Below are 20,789 nucleotides of genomic sequence, written 5' to 3'. Positions count from 1 at the left end.
CAAACATGTCGGCAAGCCCGGTCTCTCCGGACTGTTTACTTCCTGACCACCTGAAGATGTGAGACGTCTTGTAGCCATCGCATCCAGTACCCGGAACCCAAGTTGCAACGCCTTCCGCGGTTTCGCGTATTAGGTCCCGTCACCCCACCGCCGACGCCCAGTGCCGTCATCGCCATCACCACCCCCGGTCGCCAATCATGGCGAGCAACCGCTTCGCCCGGCTGCTGCCATTCAGCGCCTCGACGACGCCGCTGCAGGCAACGACGTACCTCCTCGGCATCTCGCTCTTCAGCATCTCCTTCCTCGTCTTCCTCAACTCGGCCGTCTCCTTCCTCATCACCGACCTGCTGGACATCAAGCGCAACATTGGCGACATCGTCGGCACCCTCGGCTTCGTCGATGAGATCGTTGCCCTGGTCGCCTGCCCCGTCTGGGGGCTGGCCTCCGACAGGCTGGGCGTGCGCTGGGTAGCCGTTCTCGGGTACGCCGTCATCGGCCTCGCCCTGATCTGCTTCGTACAGGCGAGGGATGTCTACCCGAGCCTTATACTCGTCCGGATTCTGTTTGCCGTCGGCGCCACTGCCGCCGCAACGATGGTCACCGCAGTTTTACCGGTGCTGACCGATGACGAGGGATACATAGGAGACGGGGCGGAGGGGAGCCGCGGCAGGAAACAGCACGGTCACAGCAACCGCGACAGTGTGGCCATGAGTTTTGAGAGCGATGCCACCATCACGCCCGAGCGCTTCTCCAGGAGCATGTCGAACGGCAGCAGGCAGAGCGCGAACGATGAGGATGGTGCAGAGAACAACAGGACGGACGGCCAAGGGAGGAAGCCCGCGGTGCTGGCGGGATACGTGGGTTTGTTCACCGGGTGCGGAGCGCTGGTCGCACTGACATTGTTTCTCCCGCTACCGGCTCAATTCTCCAAGACCGAGGGCGTGACGCCCGCCCAGGCCATCACGAAGAGCTTCTACGTTGTGGCGGCGGTGGCCTTCCTTGTCGCCATTTTCGTCTTCTTTGGTCTGAGGGGGCTGAAGGGAGAAGAGGAGAAAGGGTGGCGTCTCCTGCTTGGGCTCGGCAGGAAGGAGGCACACGCGGCACACGAAGATGGATCAGCGGCAGATTCCAAGCCTCACAAACCACTGGCCTACCGCCATCTCTTGCTGTCATCACTGCGTCTCGGCGTAACTGACCCGCACATCGCCATAGGCTATCTAGGAGGTTTCGTCGCCCGCGCCAGCACCGTGGCTATCAGTCTCTTCATCCCGCTCTATATCAATACCTACTTCATCAGCAACGGCTTCTGCCAAGGTTCGCCGCATGACCCCTCCCCTGAGCTGAAGAAGGAATGCCGCGCGGCCTACATTCTGTCCTCGATCTTGAGCGGCGTGGCGCAGATGATTGCACTCCTCTGCGCGCCCGTCTTTGGATATCTCAGCTCGAGGCGATGGAGGGGCGTCAACCTCCCGATACTTGTGTCGACGCTCTGTGGCATCGTAGGCTACATTGCCTTCCCGAGACTGCAGAGCCCGGAGTACAAGGACATCGACGGCCGGGGCGGCAACGGTATTATCTTCCCCGTTGTGGCTCTGTTAGGGATAAGCCAGATCGGGGCCATTGTATGCAGTCTCGGCTCTCTAGGCCGGGGCGTGCTGAGCACAGATATACCAAGTACGACGTCCACCTCTTCTCAAACGCCCACCGCGGAGCAGGCAGGTGAGACGGCGCCACTGCTCGAGAACGGGGGCTCCACCCCGTCGGGTAACGGCGAGCGCGCCGTCTCTCGGGTCCAGCTGAAGGGCTCCGTGGCTGGTGTATACTCGTGGTGTGGGGGAGCCGCAATCCTGCTACTCACGAAACTGGGCGGATATCTGTTCGATGTCACGAGCAGGGGCGCGCCGTTCTACCTTATGGCGGGCTTCAACGCGCTGTTGCTGGTCGCCAGCCTGGGGATTGATCTCGGCAGGGGCTTTCAGAGCAGGGCAAGAGGTTTGGACAGATAAACAGTCTAGGCAAATATATTTTCATTTTCCGTTCACTTTGCTCAGGCACGGGATATGTCACGTGAAATTTCTGGCATTAGGGACATCGTAGGGTGTGATCTGATAGAGGAAATTCAGTAACATAGTATAGGCTTAGCCTATCATCGATGCGTGAACCTTGGAAAAAGGTGATGTGGAAACGACTAGATAATATAGTTGGCAATGTCCATGCCGGGGTAGGGTGTACTTACTGAATGGCCCTGCATACACCATTTACGTATAGTCGACAAGGACAAGAGGAGACATGAGAAGTTATCACCACCGCCAATCTATACGAAACTTTATACACGCTGATGGTACCTGGAGCTGGCACACCAATTCATATCTTACCTAGATTCAAATTGAGTGTCTATAGCCAAAAATCACGCATCATTTGATTTATCTCCATTGAAAAAGCTGTGTATATGCACAAATCGAGGTACCCAACCAGATTTGCGCGCCAGTCTTGTTCGATATTTCCCGCAGCGGTACAGCATTGCTCGCGAACTCGTCCAGGCTGGGATTTCAAGATCGTGATCCAATACCGGGGGGCATTCGACGAGATCAATAGGGCTGGCTAGCCGGCATGTGCTACAGACCAGTCGGGATGTCCGGCACGAATCATGACTCGCCTGGCTGAGCTAGAATTTTCACCCTTGGCTTGCCGCGTTAGAGATACGAAGCAGATGCGCTCCCCAGGTACGCGCGGTCCGCTGCTAACTTGCTGAGAGAAGAGAAAAAATTGTCCGAGGCGTTTCCAAGGCCCTTCGGTGAGCGAATGCAGCTACTTGGCGGCCAGTTGCGAAACCGGTCTCGGGAGGCGTCCAACAGTTCATGGGCGATCCCAGCCCGAACTCTGCGAATTGGATGGTTACACCTGCAGATGCCAGGGATGCTCGCATAAAAGACGCAGGCAATGTTGCAGGGATGCGGGGTTTGCAAGCCACTAGAAAATTTCTAGAAGGTCATGCCCCAAAACCAAAAAAGCCCGGAGGCTTGTCCGATGCCACCTCGACGATGCGTATGGCCACGACTTTGTGGAGACGCTGTGAAAAGACCGCCCGGTCTTCTAAGAGCCTCAGTTCAGGCTAGAACCCGTCGTCTTCCCAGGCCGTAAATCATAATTGGTACGCTGTACGTCACCAGCAGTCAAGTAGGGCTAATTGGAATTGAAGATGTGATTCGTGCGCATGCAGATATTGAAAGGCTCGGCGAGGGCTCTATGTCCGATGTACGGCTTTCATAATGTAAACCAACTGCAGTCGAGAGATCACTATAAGTCTCTTTACCTTTGAGTGTGTAGCTACCTTGGCATGCCACTGCCCCGAATCAACGCGGGCAGGTTAGAGCTGTGGTGTCAAAGCTCATGAATGGTGCTGTAGTTCCGTGGTTATCCTCATATTATATATGTACTAAGCCTGTAACTATTGTTTGCGGTTTGAGCCTACTGCGGGCGGTCGTTGTAACGATCCATGGGATTGAACGCCCTAAGGAAAGAAGACCCTTTGAACGGGCTGCGCCGTTCGGGTAAGTCTTGGTTCGCTCCCAAATAGATCGCCAGGACTTTCTATAAAGGCGAAGACTTGATGGCCGGCGCCGGGCGCCAAGGGTAGCTGGTCGCTTCCCTCCAAGCTTCCAGAAGTGCTCCTCGGAGATGCAGATATTGGCCTACCAGGATCCTGTGCTAGAGCAGCGTCGTCACCTTCTTATATGCATACTTGGCGCACATGTGCGTCTAACGAATACAGGGCGTTTCAGCCCCCTGTTGAAGCCAACGGTACTTGAGGCGAATGGTGGCTAGCCTTTCCGCTTTGAGCAAAAACATCCCGCTGCGTCTGCCGTCATCGCGGAACTAGTCTTTAACATTAGCGGAATTGATGTGCTATCAGCCTCAGAAACTGGGGTTGTGCTCAATTCGTCTGGGGGACGTGGGCTTCTAGGATATCGCGCAGAGCTCGTGTACAGTTCCAGGATCTATTACATGTCATGGCCAATATTTGCATGATGGACTCGAGGAGCCTGCCATGAAGTGGTGAGAGATTCCGAAGCCGTAGGCGCAGTCGCACAGCGGGGTTGACCATGAGGGGGTACCGTAGCCACAAGGCTTCTTGACTGGTTTAAGATGCTCAGATGACCTGGAGTTCTGAGAGGCTCGTAGTCAAGGGCATCTTCATTTCCGGCCAACAGCACAAGAATTTGTAGGCTCGCAGCCCGTGATCCGCCATGGCTCACTCGGAGAGTCCGACTTGAACAGCGGTAGATGTCCCAAAGCCTGGAGTTGCTTTCTAACGTCACATACTCACCGGCGACCTATCAAGGGTGCCTGTGTGTCCCAGATCTCTGGGCATGGTTGTGAGAGTGCAGGAGCCGAATTCGCTAGAGTCGCTGATCTATCATTTTGAAGGCGACGGTAAGGTGCCGGCAGGCAAGCAGACCAACAGGCGACAACGCTGGGCACCCTTATCAAAACTTGACTTGGAGAGCGTGCCCCTCTGGAGGCCACCAGACTGATAACACGCAACGCCTTTGATGTAACTCAGCCATAAGGAATACTTTGGTCGTGTAAGAATATGGCAGCAGTTTAGCGCAAAATTTTTCTCTCCATTGTGCAGCGTACCAGATCTCCGTCGAGCTCCTCGTCCGTGGGGTAATTGCGCGTGAGAAACGGAAAGATATCCGCAGGAGAACCAAAAGTTGGCTTGCATCAACACGCATGAACAGGACTGTTGATAAATCTGATAAAAACCCGTCCGACTGGGGATCAGCGTTAGGACGAATATACCTGGTAGCTGCCATCCAGGTCCAGGGCAGAGAAGTGCAGCCAAGCCAGGGGCCCCAGCTCGCACACTGATCTCGCGGGGTTTATGCACCTAAAGCATATACAAAGTAACTCCGTACCCATTTCGATTACTCTATAATAACCAGGGCTCGACTGGCTTCTCCACTCCTGCAAGCTCGTCGTCCTTCCTCGCACGACAGCAGCATCGTGTGTTTTCCTTGTTGCATCGAGTTGTCTAGGCCTTACGCAGGTCACAAGCCCGAGTTACCGTTACCGCGTCCAATGCTGTTGTCTCTCTGCAACTTCTACACGGTCCAGTGCTGACGTCGACGTCAATCTTGGTCCCTAGCCCAGTCGTCCTTGCAACCTCCATAACCACTGAAAGTTTGAAGGAGACCGCCTCAAAAAGACCTTGGCCTGAACTTGCAAGGCTAGTTAGTGGTGGGCCACGTTTCTGTGAGACGGCGAAACTGGAGGCAGAGCAAATTAGGAAACGCTTGGATCGGTCCCTTCACGACTCAGCTCCAGCAGACGGAAGTACCTGTACCAGCCCACACCACGCATGCACAGACTTCCAAGGCCGAGTACCTAGCTAGCCGAAGTGCGGTAGACGGTCGTCTCTTTGCTGGAGTCCCGAGAGAAGAGCTTTCCAAACCTCTCCACAGCAAAGCCATACTTTCATCTAATTTTCAAACAGCCCGGCGAGCGCTGTCAGCAGACTGATCTTACCACTGGTCTCCCTTAACTTCTTCCATCTGGTCGAGTCCTTCTTGATACTCTAAAAAGCCACCATCCACCGTCAGAACCACCTTCGCGTTCAACTTTTAACAAACAATTACATAAGAAGCCACACAGCTTCTGTTTGTTCTTACGAGACACCGCTGGTCATCACTTATCTTGACCTGCTACTGTGTCCAACCTAACCCCCCTGGAACCGCTTGGATCACCCTTATCTGTCGAAGATCAGTTCGCATCCCGTCCCAGCCTGTCGGATCTCCGGTCCCCCAGATTATGTTCTGATTAGCTTGCATACACGTGCTTGAGTGCCGGAGACGCTTGTTTCGGGGACTCGCCTGTGCGGATGTGGTAATAGTCTGGGGTCGTTGTATACTATCACGACATCACTTACACCTGGAAACCTTTACACAATCGAAACCCCCCGCCGTTGGGTATCGCATAGTCCGGGGTTGGCATTACACCCACACTTTGCCAACGTTTACTAAGTCGTCTGTGAGAGGCGATTGCCGCCCCTTATCGGCAACCGTCTCCTTTACCTGAGACTGTCATGTCGGACAAGATGTCCATTGACCAGAAAGAACCGTCCAAGGAAAGCACACCTGCGGACTCCAAGGTGTCGACGCCTGACGATGAGCACAGCCCATCTGCACCGCAAGAGGCGCAACCCGCCAAGCGCAAAGGCGGGCGCAAACCTGTACGTATGACCCGATCATCTACACCACCCCTCCGCTATACCTCACCTACCTTGTCATCGGACTTTACCAAGTACCCCTCATGTTGTGGTACAGAATCTTCAGTCCAACTAACTTGACCGTAGATCTACGCGACCTCAGAGGAGAGGAAGCAGAGGAACCGTCAGGCCCAAGCTGCCTTTCGGGAACGACGGACAGAATATATCAAACAGCTCGAGGAGACCATCAGGGTCCATGAGTCTAACCTGTCCAACCTGCAAGCCGCTCACCGCAGTGCTGCGGATGAATGCTTGATGCTGCGGTATAAGAACTCGCTGTTGGAACGAATTCTCTTGGAGAAAGGCATCGACGTCCAAGCGGAGCTTCAGGCCAAGACGGGTAGCCCAAACCTTGGTCCTACACACATGCCACAGAATATGGTTCAACCGCCACCCATCCAGAGAGCCATCTTGAACAGACACCACCACTCGCGCAGATCTGCTTCCAGCATCGCGCCCAAGATGGAGCCAGGTGCCGGTTCTATGCCACCATCAATCCACGGCCTACAGACTGTAACATCGCCGAAGTCGCGGCCGACGCCGCCCTCGCATGCCAACTCTCCTACCAACCCCAACCCAGGATTTGGAGCTTCGGCCGTTTCGCCGAACACCAGCGAAGCTCCTAACATGAGACCAGGCGTTCCTCAACCGATGAGGCACCTGCCTCCAATGCAGGGACCCGTTGCCGCGGCGGCAGCGCGACAGCAGATGATGCAGCATGGCCAGAGTGTTGGGCAACGGCCAAACAACTATTACCCGACCCCGTCTTTCCAAAACCATATCAAGCAGCTCGGCAAGTTGACCCATACATTCCCTTTAATAGAACTTTGGCGTCCTAGGCTTATTCCGTGAGTACAGAACAGGAGTACGATGCTCCAAACGACATGATCGACGACGTGGAGCCCGAGACTCCTGGCCCCGGCCCGTATCCGACCCAATTCGCCGGAGGCCAGCAACCAAACATGCCAATGCAGCCGGGAACGACTGGTCCACCGGCTCAGCATGCGATGGCGGAGGAACAAGAGTCTGGCCAGACATCAGGCCAAGGTTATCCGTCCATGACTCAACTACTAGATCCGGCACTGGACTGGGATCCTTTTGGCCTGAGTGCCTCGATGGCTTTCCCGACGCAGTTCTCCTTCGACACGAGCAGTATGCGATGATTGCAGCATGCATGGGATTATACCTTGCACGCCGCAGGATGAGGACAACTCCATGGTGCACTGATCGAGCGGGAATGATTAGACATTTCAATTGTTTGGTGCCCGTTTTCTGATGCTACGCGGCAGTTTAGCAACCTAGGCGAAGAGTCGGACCCCAGCCACGAAATGACTCTAATGTCACGACAGTACGTCAAGGCGAGAACCGGGGACCCGGGGGCCTGGGACCCGGTTTGGATTGTTACGGGCAAACATTGTCGGGTGAATCTCGAACTTCGGAGGACCTGGATCTAAGACGACTTGACCTTCGACACGATCGCAGCAAGGACAGGAAAAATGCATTATACCCAAAAAGGCACGGCGGGCGACTGGTTCAGTAAGCATTTGGCGTTCGGATGGTTGGGGGGGAAACAAGAGAAAAGTTACTGGTTCATCGCTTAAATTCAACGACGCGGACGACGGCAAATGGAGACCCGGAGAACCCCATATGGTCGACACCAAACGACAATTCACTTGTTGAAAAAAGACCATGGTGAGATAGCCGCGCGTGGCCGAAGCTGCTTTACAATTACAGGCACACCTTCCGAGGTTCATATTGCTTTCAGGTAACCCCCGCTGGCCAACGCCTCACGGGGAAACATCTATCTGTATATATTCTCTAAGGGCAAGCAGGGTTTCAAAGAGGTCTCTTAAAAAGGTGTCTATCGTGTTTTCTCGTTCTTCAATTCTCTCTAGCAAGCATCGACTGGCGATGGCGTGATGGATCTCTTCCTACAGTATGTCCCCGGACAAGTGTTCCGGTCGGAGCACTTCCAGATTTGTGTATATACCCATTTGGTGGTGCATGGTTCACGTGTTGGATGTTGTGGCTTGAATATGACCCGGGTCCGGCTTGCTGCGGAATAGCCAAGCCAAGGGATACTGGAGGTCGATGTAGATATACTTCTAGGTAGCCTAGCACCCTTTGAATCCAATGCGGATTGGAAAAGGAAAGACGTTGAAGTCGTCATGCAGCGCCCGCACCGTGATTCAAGCATCTCCGAGGAGGGCAGACCCCAGATTATTCAATAAACGAGTCGGCATGCTTTCGCTAGGCTTGCCGAAACGCCAGACTAGGAAGCGGCTCCAATTGGAACTCAAAGACGCGCAGGTGGGCAAAGCTCGCAAACCCCGACGTCAAAGCCCGGAAGGATAAGGTACGCCGGCCGCTGGAAGGCGTCGCCTTTGCGACATCAATACGGTTCGCGTCCCATCCGTTGTACAATTCCATCGTGCTGTGCGCAGATTGGCACGCGAATCCAGACAGCCGCGTCCCTCCCCTCGGCGGAACGAAGACCGCTGTGGGAATAAAGAGACATGTGGTGGATCTCTCTTGTTCCCGAGCTAGCATCGTCCCTTCTTCGGCGGTCCGCCCACCTCTTCTCGCTGGCAGCATTATGCGTTCCTCGGGGTTGGCAAGGCCAGGCCCCACATAAGCCTCGGAATCTGTTGCCTGCATGGGCGGGCACATTCACCTGTTCAGCGGCCGTCGTAGCAGATGACCTGTTAATTCGAGGGCTGCTTTTCCGGCGGTCCCCCATTTCGACCGCCCGCTGATCCTTTGGCTTTGCCCAGTTGCTCACACATACTGCTCTTCGCCCTCTGCCAGGCACTGATTATCCTCATCTTCTTCACCGCACTGGCTGGTGCCAGGCCAGATCACCGCCTCGGTAGTCGCAGCCCATGTGGAGCGCTCTCGATGTCTTTGGTGCGGCCATGTACAGTACTTCCGTGTTAGAATGCGCGCGTAGGGGTCTCCTGGCACAATGGAGGGGCCCTGGGAAAAAACTGCAACAGGAAAGTGCTGGCGACTAGTGCTTGGTTTCGAGGGCGGGCGGGGTTCTAGCGGAGGTGAGAGAGTTGGAGACACATTTTCTTGCGTGCCGCCCGTTCCATGGAGCGGCGCTAGCCCAACCAGAGGTCTCCGGACGAAACTGAGGTTCTATTTTCTGCTCAATCTCCCGCGCCGGGCCATCGTCGATTTGTCTCGGCATTCGTCGCTTTCTTGCGCTCTTCCAGCTCAGGGTTTCTTTTAGCGTTCATGGCGGCTTTCCAGACTGTGTGTGTGTATGTGTGTCGCGCCCAACGTTACCGGCCTCCCCAACGGATCGCTGACGGGGAAGTGTAAAGTTGTTCCCGTGACACACCCTTCCAGACCGCTCATGAGGGTATCGTGACATTTGCCCCCTCCGTGCGCCAGCCCCAGCAGCCCCGACGGTTATCGTGGCTCCGGGTCTCGCGCTTTTCCTTGCTCGTGGCCTAGATTCCTGTGGATCGCAGCGTGCCAACAATGCTCGCTCGGTGGAGCAAGGCCAAGCAAGGTCATGTGGGCGGGCGACAATTTCAATAGTCTCTGTCGTTCTCCAACTCGTCGTTCTCCAGGGACTCGGAACCGTAAATCGTAGTCTCCAACACACGATCTCCAACTCCTCCAAGCATGTAGGTGCTACTGCAGTAGTTTGTCGGGTCTCCAAACGGCCTCGAGTCGTATGCATCTATCCGATGGTCGTGGCTGTCGATGCTCAGGTCGTTGTGGGTGCAGCCTCCGCTGGCAAGGATTCATGTCGGTGAGCAGTTGGATACACGCATACGGTTGCGAATGGCCCAGGTGAAGTCAAACTGCCACATGGCACAAGTCGGATGACTTGATGCATGATATTCGATGAACATGCGAAGCCCCTGAACTACGATCGACTTGATCGAGGGGCAAATCGCTCCCGTAAAGAGGTCGAAAAACGGCCCAGGTAACGTCTCTTGTGATGCTTGCAGGTGGACTTCCACATGTTTCATCGCGACACGATTAGGAAGTTGTCGAAGACTGGAAGACCAACTCGACAGAGCTGCAGGGAAATCCCACTTGGAATTCGCAGATCGCAGTGGCGTTTTGTATCTTGAATCGAGAGATAAAGAAGAACATGTAATAACTCTTACATAAACCAGCAGGTCTCGAGTTTCAGCTCTTCAACAGAGCGAGTATAGAGACCACGCGGGAAAGCACTTGCAAATGGTATGTGCCAGTTGATGCGTACAACAGGCAAAGGTCCAGAAAACTATCTACAGGGACTGGTTGGGAGAAAGGCGGCCATTCATATATGTATTATGTATGCGTGGTGTCTTTCGGTCTCTTATCTCGCTTCCGAAAGGGGGTCGGATGCCTCCTTGAAGGCGGCGAGGTGATGCAGAGAGATAAGGAAGAGGAAGCGATTATTAACAGATTGACAATCGCCGCGGGATAACCGGCACCCCACGAGAAACTTGTTACTTTTTTCCCTCTATTGCTGCAATGCAAAGCCCGCGGGAAACTGAAAGGCCATTGGCCATACCCTTCGTCATGACCATTGTTTATCGGTATTACTATTTTCATGGCCTGGATTGGCCAAGAGACGATTGAAAACTACAAGGTAATGGAGGTTCTTTCCGCAGGCATTTGTCCCCATGGGGCAAACAGGAAGGACAAGAACCCTTGGGCTTGGCCGCGGAGTTGAGACGTGGCCGTGACTAATAGCAGCATGTAAATCTGGATTCAACCTGGCATAACAGTTTGTCATCATCGACGACGAGTCGCCATCGATCTCGAAAGCCATACCCGGACCGAGCTGGGGACTCCAGACTATGCCGATCCGGGGTACACAGGCGACGTAGGGCTGATTCTGCTCACCTCTGACCGGTCGAGGGAGGAAAACCTAACTCCAGATGAGCCTGTGTAAAAGCACATGGTAGCAAATGGGAATTGCCGAGTCCCTCTGGCCGGATTGCTACACACGATGGAGGCATTTGAAGACGAGCATATCGCTGTGAACAATATGTGATCAATTCCGTAACACCGATATCGTATCTGTGGCATCTCGAAGGCAGCCAACACGCATCCCGTTGTGGCCTACGTTCCTCCAGACAGAGTGTATACCATCGTACAAGCATTCAAACCGCGGCCGGAAGCAGTTTGGCAGGAATTGAATTTGCTGGTCCCTGTGAGGTCAACCTCGGCTTGCATACGACTTGAAAGAAAACGCGTCACGGTCGGATTTGCTTGTCATTGACTTTTTTTTTTTTTTTCCACAGACAGCCAGTGCATGGGCCAGCAAGCCAAGCCGTAAGTCCAGATTGGTGAAGGGGACAAATCTGGACGTGGACATAGCTCCAGGCCCTTGTGCACTTTTGTGGTGTCAGAGCTTGATCCGTGCTCAAGCTTCGAGTAAGCTGGGCAACGGCACATCTAACTACTGTCTACGCTCGAGAGCTGTATGCATGGCCAGTGACAGGAATGAGGAGACGGCAAGCATGGAGACCAACATGACTATGCGACCAATATCAGATGGAAATGCGATGTTGGGTTCCGCGACAACATAATTATCCCAATGCTTCTAGTCACTGGTGGCCTCGTACCTGCAGTGACAAAGTCTCGACACGATGACAAGGTTAATTGATGGAGAAGCTCGGGGCAGAAGAGACGTAGCTTTGACTGGCTCGATTGACTGACGATGGGCCCGGCTCGGGAGCTGGCTTGGCGACGAGAGAGGTACGGAGTGCGTATGCGCGGTAAGGTTGAACCCTAACGGCCGGCAATTCGGGCACAGAATCAAAACAATATTGATCTAGCTCCGCATAAGCGAGGGGTGGACTGGCCAGGAGTAAAAACCAGAGGGAGAGAGGCGCACGGAGCACATTTGCCTGGGGGGTAGCCGGCTTTGGTAGGTTGGGAGGGTAGCTGGCAGCCCAAAAGAGCACCCAGCGCAGCACAGAACAGCACAAAACAGCACGGAATAGCACGGCAAAGCTTGGGCCAGCACCTGGGCTGGTCGGAAAAATACAGGCCTACAGCTTTAGGTCCAGTAGGGTAGGTCCACGGGTAGGCAGAGGTTAGGACCTAGGCAGCCCAGACAGCCCACCCACAGGTCCAGGACCCGGTCCCCACGCACCACGCACCACGCAGAGCGAAAGAGCTCCCAAGTTCCAGGGCTGTGATTTCGACCCAGCCAGAGAAATAATCTCCATCCCGTCCAAGTCTGTGGACATCCACCCTACTCCTCACCCTGCCAATCCCATTCCGGCGTCGACTCCCCCCGTTGACTCCTGTTCGTTCGACGACGCTTCAATTTCTGCCAGAAGGATATGACCTGCTAGGCCGTATCCTTTCCCAACGTCGCACCTCCAGCCCATTGACCGATAGTCGTCCTTAACAGCTACGCCTTGCTGAAAGGCGATTAAATCGGCGGCACAATGTCGGTCGCCTCAAAGGTATGTCATGTTCATCTTGCCTCTCTGTGTACTGGCTATTGTTTTTCCTCGATGCCGTCGGCTGCGTCCCGTGTCGCTGGGGCTCGTCCTCCGCCGTCGCTGTCAGACCTCGACCCAATCCACCATCGCCATCATCCTGGATGGGGCGGTGCATCACGCTGCCTCCAGCCCATTGCACACCTCCAAGAGACCTGAACCAGAGCTGACCCTACCTCGACAGAACCTGTTCGCCCTCCTCGGTACGAAGCCTCATTTGATGCTACCCCGGCAGTGAAAACTCTGCCCGTGCTTGGTGGCCATGACATCACTAACCCTGCTCCCCATCTCACAGGCAACGACGAGGAAGAAGCCCCCTCGGGTCCCGTCAAGACCGTCGACAAGAACGCCCCCCGCACCACCAAGCGCAATGTCGAGCCCGTAGCTCCGGCCAAGCCTGCTGGCGCCGCTAACACCGGTGCTCGCCGCGGCCCCGGAGGCAACGAGGGAGGTACGTAGGCCCTCGCAAGAGACGTCCCAACCCCCCAATGATCTTACCAGGGGACTAACTCGAGCTTCGTACAGCTTTCCGCGACAGGGCTGCCGGCCACAGCGCCAACCAGCGAAGGCCTACCGAGGAGAACTCGCGTGGCGGCCCCCGAGGTGGCCGCGGCGCTCGTGAGCGAGGTGGTGAGTCTCCACGTCACAGCTGACAGCTGGTTCAATCCGTGAAGTTGACCTTGACTAACTTGACCAAAAGGCCGCGGAGGTCGCTTCCCCCGCGAACGCGATGACCGCCACTCCAGGGGCATTGCCAGGTAATTATCGCATCCTGCCCACACTGGGTTCACTGTAAACTAATGATGGCTCAGTGGATCTGACAAGCAGGCTGCCCAGTCCTGGGGCGCCACCGAGGGTGATGCCGAGCGCAAGGACGAGCAGGCCGGCGAGGCCATTGCCCAGTCCGAGCTGAAGGACGCCACCGCTGAGGATGCCCAGGGTCCCGAGACCCCCGGTGAGCCCGAGAACAAGAGCATCTCGTACACCGACTACCTCGCCCAGCTGGCCGAGAAGAAGGCCGCCCTCGGCGAGAACCTCGCCATCCGCCAGGCCAACGAGGGTAGCAAGCAGGACAAGAAGTGGGCCAGCGCCAAGGCTCTTGTCAAGGATGAGTCCGAGGATTTCATTGCCGCCACCGCCAGCAAGACCAAGCGTGAGCGTGAGCGCAAGGAGAAGCAGGTCGTCGACATCGACCACGGCTTCGTCGAGCAGTCGTCTGACCGCCCCCGTGGAGGTGGCCGTGGTGGACGCGGCGGCCCCCGTGGCGGTCGCGGTGACGCTCGTGGTGGACGCGGTGAGGGTCGTGGTGCCCCCCGTGGCGGCCGCGGTGGTCGTGACAACGTCACCCTCAACCCCAAGGACGAGTCTGCCTTCCCCAGCCTGGGCGCATAAGTCAATCTCAGCATTGACCGATAGTGGTTCTTGTCTACCCGAAAGACAAGCACGGGATTGTTCCCAAAATGGTGGTAGTTTGCTAAGTACCAAGGGGATCTGGACCCGGACGTCGAGATGGATCTGGTCCTTGGAATGTATTTCGAACCCGGCCACGTGCAGCATATGAGAGGTCCGGAGGTTCCTCTGAAGAAATGAGAAAAAGTTTCCTTCCTCTGACTACCCGAGCCTGGTGTGGAAAAAAATGGTTGGCCGTTCAGGAGGCCATTTTCGTTTGCATTGTACGGTAGAGTCTCTCACGGCTTGTCAATTGATCGCAAAATTCCCTCAATCCGGTCGGCATTCAAATATCCTCTGTGAAGAACAACTTGAGGATATCACAGGCCTCGTCAAGTGTTTTGTTATTGTTATTTGCCTGTAATTTGATACTGAAGTATAGCCGAAACCAAAGTCATTCGACTCTTGATTTGCTAGCTACGAATTAATCCCGGGCCGTAGATCGCTGGTACTCTGCTCCCTAAAGTCTGCGTCGCTTCTGTCTTAGGGCCAGCTTGCGTATAAACCTGTACGCGCGTGGACTGGGCTCATTGGCGGGAAGTCAGAGAGTAACGCCACTTCAGGGCCAGCAAAAATTAACCACATGGGATCCCCTCGGGATTATCGCGTATACTGCAAGCTTTTCCGAGTTTCAATGGGCAAAAAACCAACCAATCTCCTGGCTTGGCCAGGAGCTACTATGCCCAATATCGGAGTCGAACCGATCGCCTCCTCATTACTAGTGAGGCGCTCTACCGCTGAGCCAATCGGGCCGTGTCCATATGCTGCCGAGCGATGATCGAGAAACTCGACGTCTGTGAAGACGAGAGAAACTTGCGATCACGAAACTCAACAAGCTGAAGTCACTGGAGTTCAATGACTTCTGTGTCACGGTGGCGGTTTAAGTCAATTTATTTTGAGAGGTTTCCTTTCCTGGGATGCGGACCAGCCGCTCGAGTTGAGTATACGCGCCGTTGCTTGGTGAGTGGTTATGCATATAAAACTGGGCCCTCGCACTCTTACCATCGCATACGACTGACTATGCCTCCTAGATCACTCGGGATCCCGGCCGATCTCACCTAGATAAACTGGAGAGCGGATCCGTCTTGTCAGTGGCAAAGCGGAAGACCATGCCCTTGGTGGCATTGTAGCCTGCGATACTGAACGCCGATGGCATTAAAGGACTCACGGAGACCCACAGGACTGCTTCCCTCGCCCCGATGCGGTGCCGCAACGGCCTTCTACATTGCTATTGGGCGGTTGAATGTCTCGTTGCTAAGTTACCTACTGACCAACCACGGGAATCAGATTCGTCCTGGAAGTTCACGGCGGAGCAGATTAATGATTGTTGTGTAGATATTTTGACGATATTTCCAGACGATTGAATCGGTTGCAGGAGAGAAAGAAATGATTGCAAAGCGCCTTTCACTCTTGCTAGGAAAGTGCTGATCCTTGGCACAAGTTGTTGAGACGAGGTCTGGAGAAGGAATATCACTGTTAGGTAACAGCATGCAAGAGGTGAATGGACAAATGGATGGTGGACTGTTTATTTACTTTCCGCGACTCTTCTAAGATATCGATCCACATGTATCTGACAGCGCGTTGGTTTTCAACAATTCAAGACGATGTACTTTCCCGCCTGCACCCGCCCCGGCCTCGATGTCGAAAGTTGTACTCCAACCACTCGCCTCAACGGTCGCGTTGGCCCGGAAATATTGATACCCGCTCTTCTCCACGCCGGGAATCGGCTCAAAGGCGATCGTCTCAAGCTGCAATCTTGGGAGCATCACTCCAGGTCGAGCAACACGGTGAGCGAGGTGCAGAACGGGTGGGCTGTTAGCATCCACCAGGTCGTTCCGCAGAGCCGCAGTCACGGATAAAGCCATTGCTGCCCCATTGTTGATGAGGCAAGATTCCGGTTGTTGATACAACAGATCGGACGTCACGGCATAGCCTCCAGTGCCTTCGTTGTCCAGCACCAACAGAGCGCCACTTGACGGGGTCTTAAGATGAATGTCGAAGTCGCGGATGGACGCAGTGGCGTTGAGGGACTGGGAGAATTCAAACCAGGTGAACGTATTGTCCCAGAATCCAAACGACTGCCCACCTCTTGCGCGGGCTCGGTTAGCTACGACGGGCTCTGAGATGCTGGCCCCGGAGAGGTCCCGGTAGCTAAGAGACACCTCAAGGTCGTCGCCGTTGATCTTCAGTTCTGGGTTGTTCCGCACTCTGACGCGCCCCTGCAGCAAGACGGAACCATCCTCTTGCAAGTGCAGAGGATCGATGTAAGGCTTCACATCGACGATCTCTATCGGATCACTCAGGGTGACTGTCGATGGAACAGTGTCGAGCATGCGCTCGAAGATATCGGCACATTTGGCCTGGAAGTTGGCGGGGTCAGCAAGGGCGGACATGGTTGCGTTGCCATCGGCACCGAAAACGCGCTTGTCTGACTTCATTGTGTCATTGGCCCCGACTATGAGTGGGTTTGACGTGCTGTCGTCAAGATACTCCGTTACCACTGTGTTGTCAAAATTTGTGGGCGAGGAGTCGAACGGCGCAACGTTCTCCTCCGTGGCCTCGCCAGAAACCAACTCCGGGAAGTTGACGCTATGAACGTTGCCGAGACTGTGGCCGCAAGCTACCATCGTAATCATGTCCTCTATTTTACAGAATTAGTATTTTCAGTGACATGCGTATATCCAGAGAAGCAGGGACGGAGAGAAAGCAAGACAGCCGCAAGGTTGAAGAAGCTTACCATCGTTGAATCCAGCTCTGAGAAATGCCTTTCGGGTGCTCTCAAGGTCATCCTCTGGCTTGGGGACGCCAGCCGGGCCCGCCTCTGTTGCATCCACGCGGCCTGCACGAAGAGGGACTTTTGGTCCATCGCACGCGGCCAATGCGGCCACGAGACTAAGGGCGAGCAGGTCTGACACTGAGGACTGTGGCGTGATGAAATCATACATAGCCGCAAAAGTGTTGTTGAACGCAGACCCAACGTTTTCCGGTCTGTCGAGCTCGAACTGGAGAGATGCATCAAGGCCCCCTACGCCGGTGGACGCATCAAACGTGGCGATGTCATGGAATACCGAGCGAACCCATTCTGCTGCATTTTGAACGCCGGGCAAACCTGAGCCAAACCCACACGGCACAACCACTTCGCGCAAAGTCAAAGTTAGCAAGCTGTAGGGGAAAGCGTCACAGGGAAAGCAGAAGCAGCCAACTAACAGTCCGAAAACCCAAATCTCAAATAGCCAGAGTGCATGGCCAGTAGATCTTCCAAGTGGTCATACTTGGACGGCCAAACATATGAGCTCGTGGCCTGGCCCAGAAGACCCAAGATAATAGCAGATGGTATATGCATCTTGAAAATATTATAGAGAATAGGATCCAACCCCCAGCAACTTCAGTCCAATGTAGAGTCAACTCGGAAGGGCCGCGTCAAAGGCCTTGGAAACTGAAGTATCTGCTTTAAAGGGACGACTTTTACATGGTTTTGATGTATGCTGGGCGCGCCCCTTGAATTCTACGCTAACAACAACCGCCTGTGTTCGATGATCTTGGAAAATGTAACTGCGGAGGTCGTGTTACGAGCGGGATGGCTGAATACGAGCATGTACCGGGGCTACCTTCTCTAAATGCTTAGTTTGGTTGATCGCCATTGGCTCCGTGCTCCCTCTCATTAACAGAAGTTGATGCATTGCTAAGCGACTCGGTGGGTGCGACGGGTCAACCCACCCTAAGCGAATCTTGGCGGTTTGCTGGGTTACCTTGACTTATCGTACACAGAATAAAATAAACATAAAAATAAGGTTGCAAGGAAGTGCTTATTAATAGCAATATGGCAGTCCTCTAGGCTTGTCTGCGTTGCGCGAAAGGCGCTGTCTAGGCTGATGCTACTAGTGTTCCATAGCAACCAATCAAATATTTTGCATTTCTCGTTTTGGGTATTGTCAAGCATAGCGCGCGCTGCCACTCAGCGGCGATATACTTTGCGTCAATATTGGCCTTCTCGTTGAATTTCTACGAGATCGTGTGTCTCTTTTGGTTAATGAAGAAGCCGACGAAGCCTACACAGCCATTAGGCCCGCTATTTCCTTGATCCCATACTGCTCCAGAAGTCGCGGCTACAGGGCTGCGGCCTGGTCCATCGGCTGGTTACGTCCACCTTCACGCTGGTGGCGCTGGCTCTCCTGCCGCGTGACTGGGACGACTTCGTGGCCGACAACCCATGCCCTTCTGAGCTTGGGCCTATACTTGACCTGCGCTGAGGTCTCGGAGTGAGGCTGCATGGACCGATTCAACGTGATCCGTGGAGTCATTCAAGGTCACAGCTCCACTTGGCACTTATATTTAGGACGTTCGTACATAATACGGTGACCGGCACACTCGGCACGCTCATTCGCCTCCGCGTAATCGTCCTGAAAGTGGTCGTTTGCCACGGTTGGTTGGCAGTACTTAGAGGTCCAATCCTCGAGCACTGGCCTCTCATCGCCGAACTAGTCGAGACAACTCGTCTTCTTTACGAGGAAGGCGAGGAGGTCTGGCCGTTTTGGAAGTAGTACAAGGCACATACCTTGTCCCACCCTTGCCGTGTTGTCCATCTTCGTATCTATCTGGCGCGCGAGGTTACAGATCTCGCAAGAAGACAGATGCTGTTCGTTCTTGATCGCCATGGAGCCATTCCTGTCCATATAGTGGTCTTTTATGTCTATATAGAGCTGCAGGTACTGGAGAAATACTCCATGTGCGTGCCCCTTGGAGTAATTATATAATTGTCACAGGCATGCTCGATGATCTCTATTACAGTGCCTGCATCCACCTTCTTGATGATATCTTGCCATCGCCCAAAGTTGTTGAACTCGCAAAACATCTGTCCTTTGTCAGGAGGATGCATGGTATGCATAGGGTTTCGAGAATTACCTTCGCCGCTTCCGTAAGACTCCAGCTGTATGAACCTTGGTAGTGTCCGTACCCCGAGGGTTGAAGAAGCACTCTGTTTTCTGTATACATAAGGGCAGCTTATAACTTGAGCTCGGAGACTGCTGATGAACGGCACAGATAAGAGGATGTTGCGTTGCAACAAGTTGAAGGACGTGAAAAGTGTTGCAGATTGAGCTAATCAGTTAAATTATATGTTGCTTGGCAAGCTCAGTTGATCATTTCACTTAATTGTGGCTTCTCTTTCCAAGATAATCCCGCAACTGGCCGCCTGACCATTCGAAACTTAACACCAATCCTGACACGCCGATGAAGGCTACCACAGCCCTGAAGCGGTCACCGTAAGGGCCTCTTATACTCCAAATGCGTTAGCACAATTCCCTCGCTATATTCTGGTCGACCATCTGCAGATCCGTCTTCCTACCTGCAGCCTAGTTGGGGATTCCGCTGTGTTTTATTCTGGCGTACCTGCACAACCAATTTTACCATTGCGCGCGTTACCGTTTGTATACTCTAGCTATCTCTAGATTTGGAGGGCTTGGAATTGCTCTGGAATATCCACTTTCCCAGTTCCGTTGCGTGCATATTCAATCCTAGACAATATCGATTAATAAAACGTACAGCAGATCTGAGATAAGAACGTGGGATAGATATGACTGATATGTATCTCTTGTCCTCTTGGGTATTTCGGAAGAGATGTAAATTGCTTACTGTGGCTTATTAGCTCAAAATGTCATCAAGATGTAAGTTAGAGAAAGATAGCATACCAATTGGTTGAGAACATTGTCCTCCAAGCCAGCAATGTTATATCTGGTTCCGTCCGCCAGTATCAACTCGTCTGGCTTCTGCGTTGACGTGCACGGCTCGTCCTCGGCCCGTTTCTTGGAATCAAAGAAATATCTGGTCCCAGTGAAGGGGGGGTCCCCAGAAAAAGGCCTGATGCAAACATAGTTTGTATTGACGGCGGGGTTTGTGTATGCAACAATGGAGCATCCGCCGCCAAAGTAGGCGGTCATGGAGAGCCTCCAGTCGGTTGGAATACCGCGGTAGCCGACGGTATTGCTTCCGGACGAGGTGCAGCAGACACCAGGGTTCAAGTCCTTGCAGAGAGTCGCCGGGCCGTCGCAGTCGCCGCCTAAGTGGAAGTAGGCATCGATGGCCGAGGCGGTGGCGGCGAGGCCGAGGAGGATTTGGGGATATAGCATGGTTTATAGCGAGCAGCTCAATTGATGGGAGTGAACAAGACTTATGAAAGTCCTGGGGGAGAACTGGCACACTTTATATAACATTTGGCGGAGTGTAAAAGAAATAATGAGTTCGTCTGGACTGCAGATTGTATATGAATCGTGGAGTATTTGCTCATGCTTTTCACGGTGATTGGGCTGTTGACTTTTCGAGCTGAGTCCTGCACAGCTCGTATAAGCTGACTCTCGGCCGTGGCCCTTGCAAACCTTACAAAATGTGTAAGCATAAGCACCGTATGTTCCACACGTCAAAGCTACAGTCGACTTCTGCATAGTATGCCCAGATTCCAATAGCTTACCTTTTCGAGCTATGGAGCTCGCTTGCGGGCAATAACAAAGCGGCGGTGAATGATGGAAACGGAGATCCTGCCTCACTCCCCTACCATATAAGCCCAACCCGATCCAATGCGTAGCACAATCTTGGCATATCCACAG

At 54.0% G+C, this 20,789-nt stretch overlaps 5 protein-coding genes across 5 annotated transcripts; 3 read left to right on the top strand and 2 right to left on the bottom strand.

Annotated features, from left to right (window-relative positions):
- Nucleotides 1-197: 197 nt before the first annotated feature.
- On the top strand, nt 198-2,006 carry JN550_000132 (uncharacterized protein; the record flags this gene model as incomplete). Its single annotated transcript, XM_049311903.1, has 1 exon — nt 198-2,006. One exon carries the CDS (start codon nt 198-200, stop codon nt 2,004-2,006), a length of 1,809 nt encoding a protein of 602 aa, XP_049177421.1.
- A 4,094-nt stretch (nt 2,007-6,100) lies between these two features.
- On the top strand, nt 6,101-7,434 carry JN550_000131 (uncharacterized protein; the record flags this gene model as incomplete). Its single annotated transcript, XM_049311792.1, has 3 exons — nt 6,101-6,235; nt 6,359-7,000; nt 7,111-7,434. The coding sequence occupies 3 exons, from the start codon at nt 6,101-6,103 to the stop codon at nt 7,432-7,434; spliced, it is 1,101 nt and encodes a 366-aa protein (XP_049177420.1).
- A 5,253-nt stretch (nt 7,435-12,687) lies between these two features.
- Nucleotides 12,688-14,133, top strand: JN550_000130 (uncharacterized protein; the record flags this gene model as incomplete). The annotated part of the gene is made up of 6 exons (XM_049311681.1): nt 12,688-12,705; nt 12,926-12,944; nt 13,037-13,192; nt 13,267-13,371; nt 13,442-13,499; nt 13,554-14,133. 6 exons carry the CDS (start codon nt 12,688-12,690, stop codon nt 14,131-14,133), a joined length of 936 nt encoding a protein of 311 aa, XP_049177419.1.
- Nucleotides 14,134-15,737: 1,604 nt separating this feature from the next.
- On the bottom strand, nt 15,738-17,533 carry JN550_000129 (uncharacterized protein; the record flags this gene model as incomplete). Its single annotated transcript, XM_049311571.1, has 3 exons — nt 15,738-16,831; nt 16,928-17,326; nt 17,398-17,533. 3 exons carry the CDS (start codon nt 17,531-17,533, stop codon nt 15,738-15,740), a joined length of 1,629 nt encoding a protein of 542 aa, XP_049177418.1.
- A 2,284-nt stretch (nt 17,534-19,817) lies between these two features.
- JN550_000128 (uncharacterized protein) lies at nt 19,818-20,315 on the bottom strand (the record flags this gene model as incomplete). Its single annotated transcript, XM_049311462.1, has 2 exons — nt 19,818-19,820; nt 19,878-20,315. 2 exons carry the CDS (start codon nt 20,313-20,315, stop codon nt 19,818-19,820), a joined length of 441 nt encoding a protein of 146 aa, XP_049177417.1.
- Nucleotides 20,316-20,789: the final 474 nt, after the last annotated feature.

The sequence above is a fragment of the Neoarthrinium moseri genome (genome assembly GCF_022829205.1).
Source record: "Neoarthrinium moseri strain CBS 164.80 chromosome Unknown scaffold1_Wmoseri_CBS_16480, whole genome shotgun sequence".
In the NCBI taxonomy this organism is placed as follows: Eukaryota; Fungi; Ascomycota; class Sordariomycetes; order Amphisphaeriales; family Apiosporaceae; genus Neoarthrinium; species Neoarthrinium moseri.
Note: the sequence above shows the minus strand (reverse complement) of the source record. Positions and strands in the feature narration are given on the sequence as shown.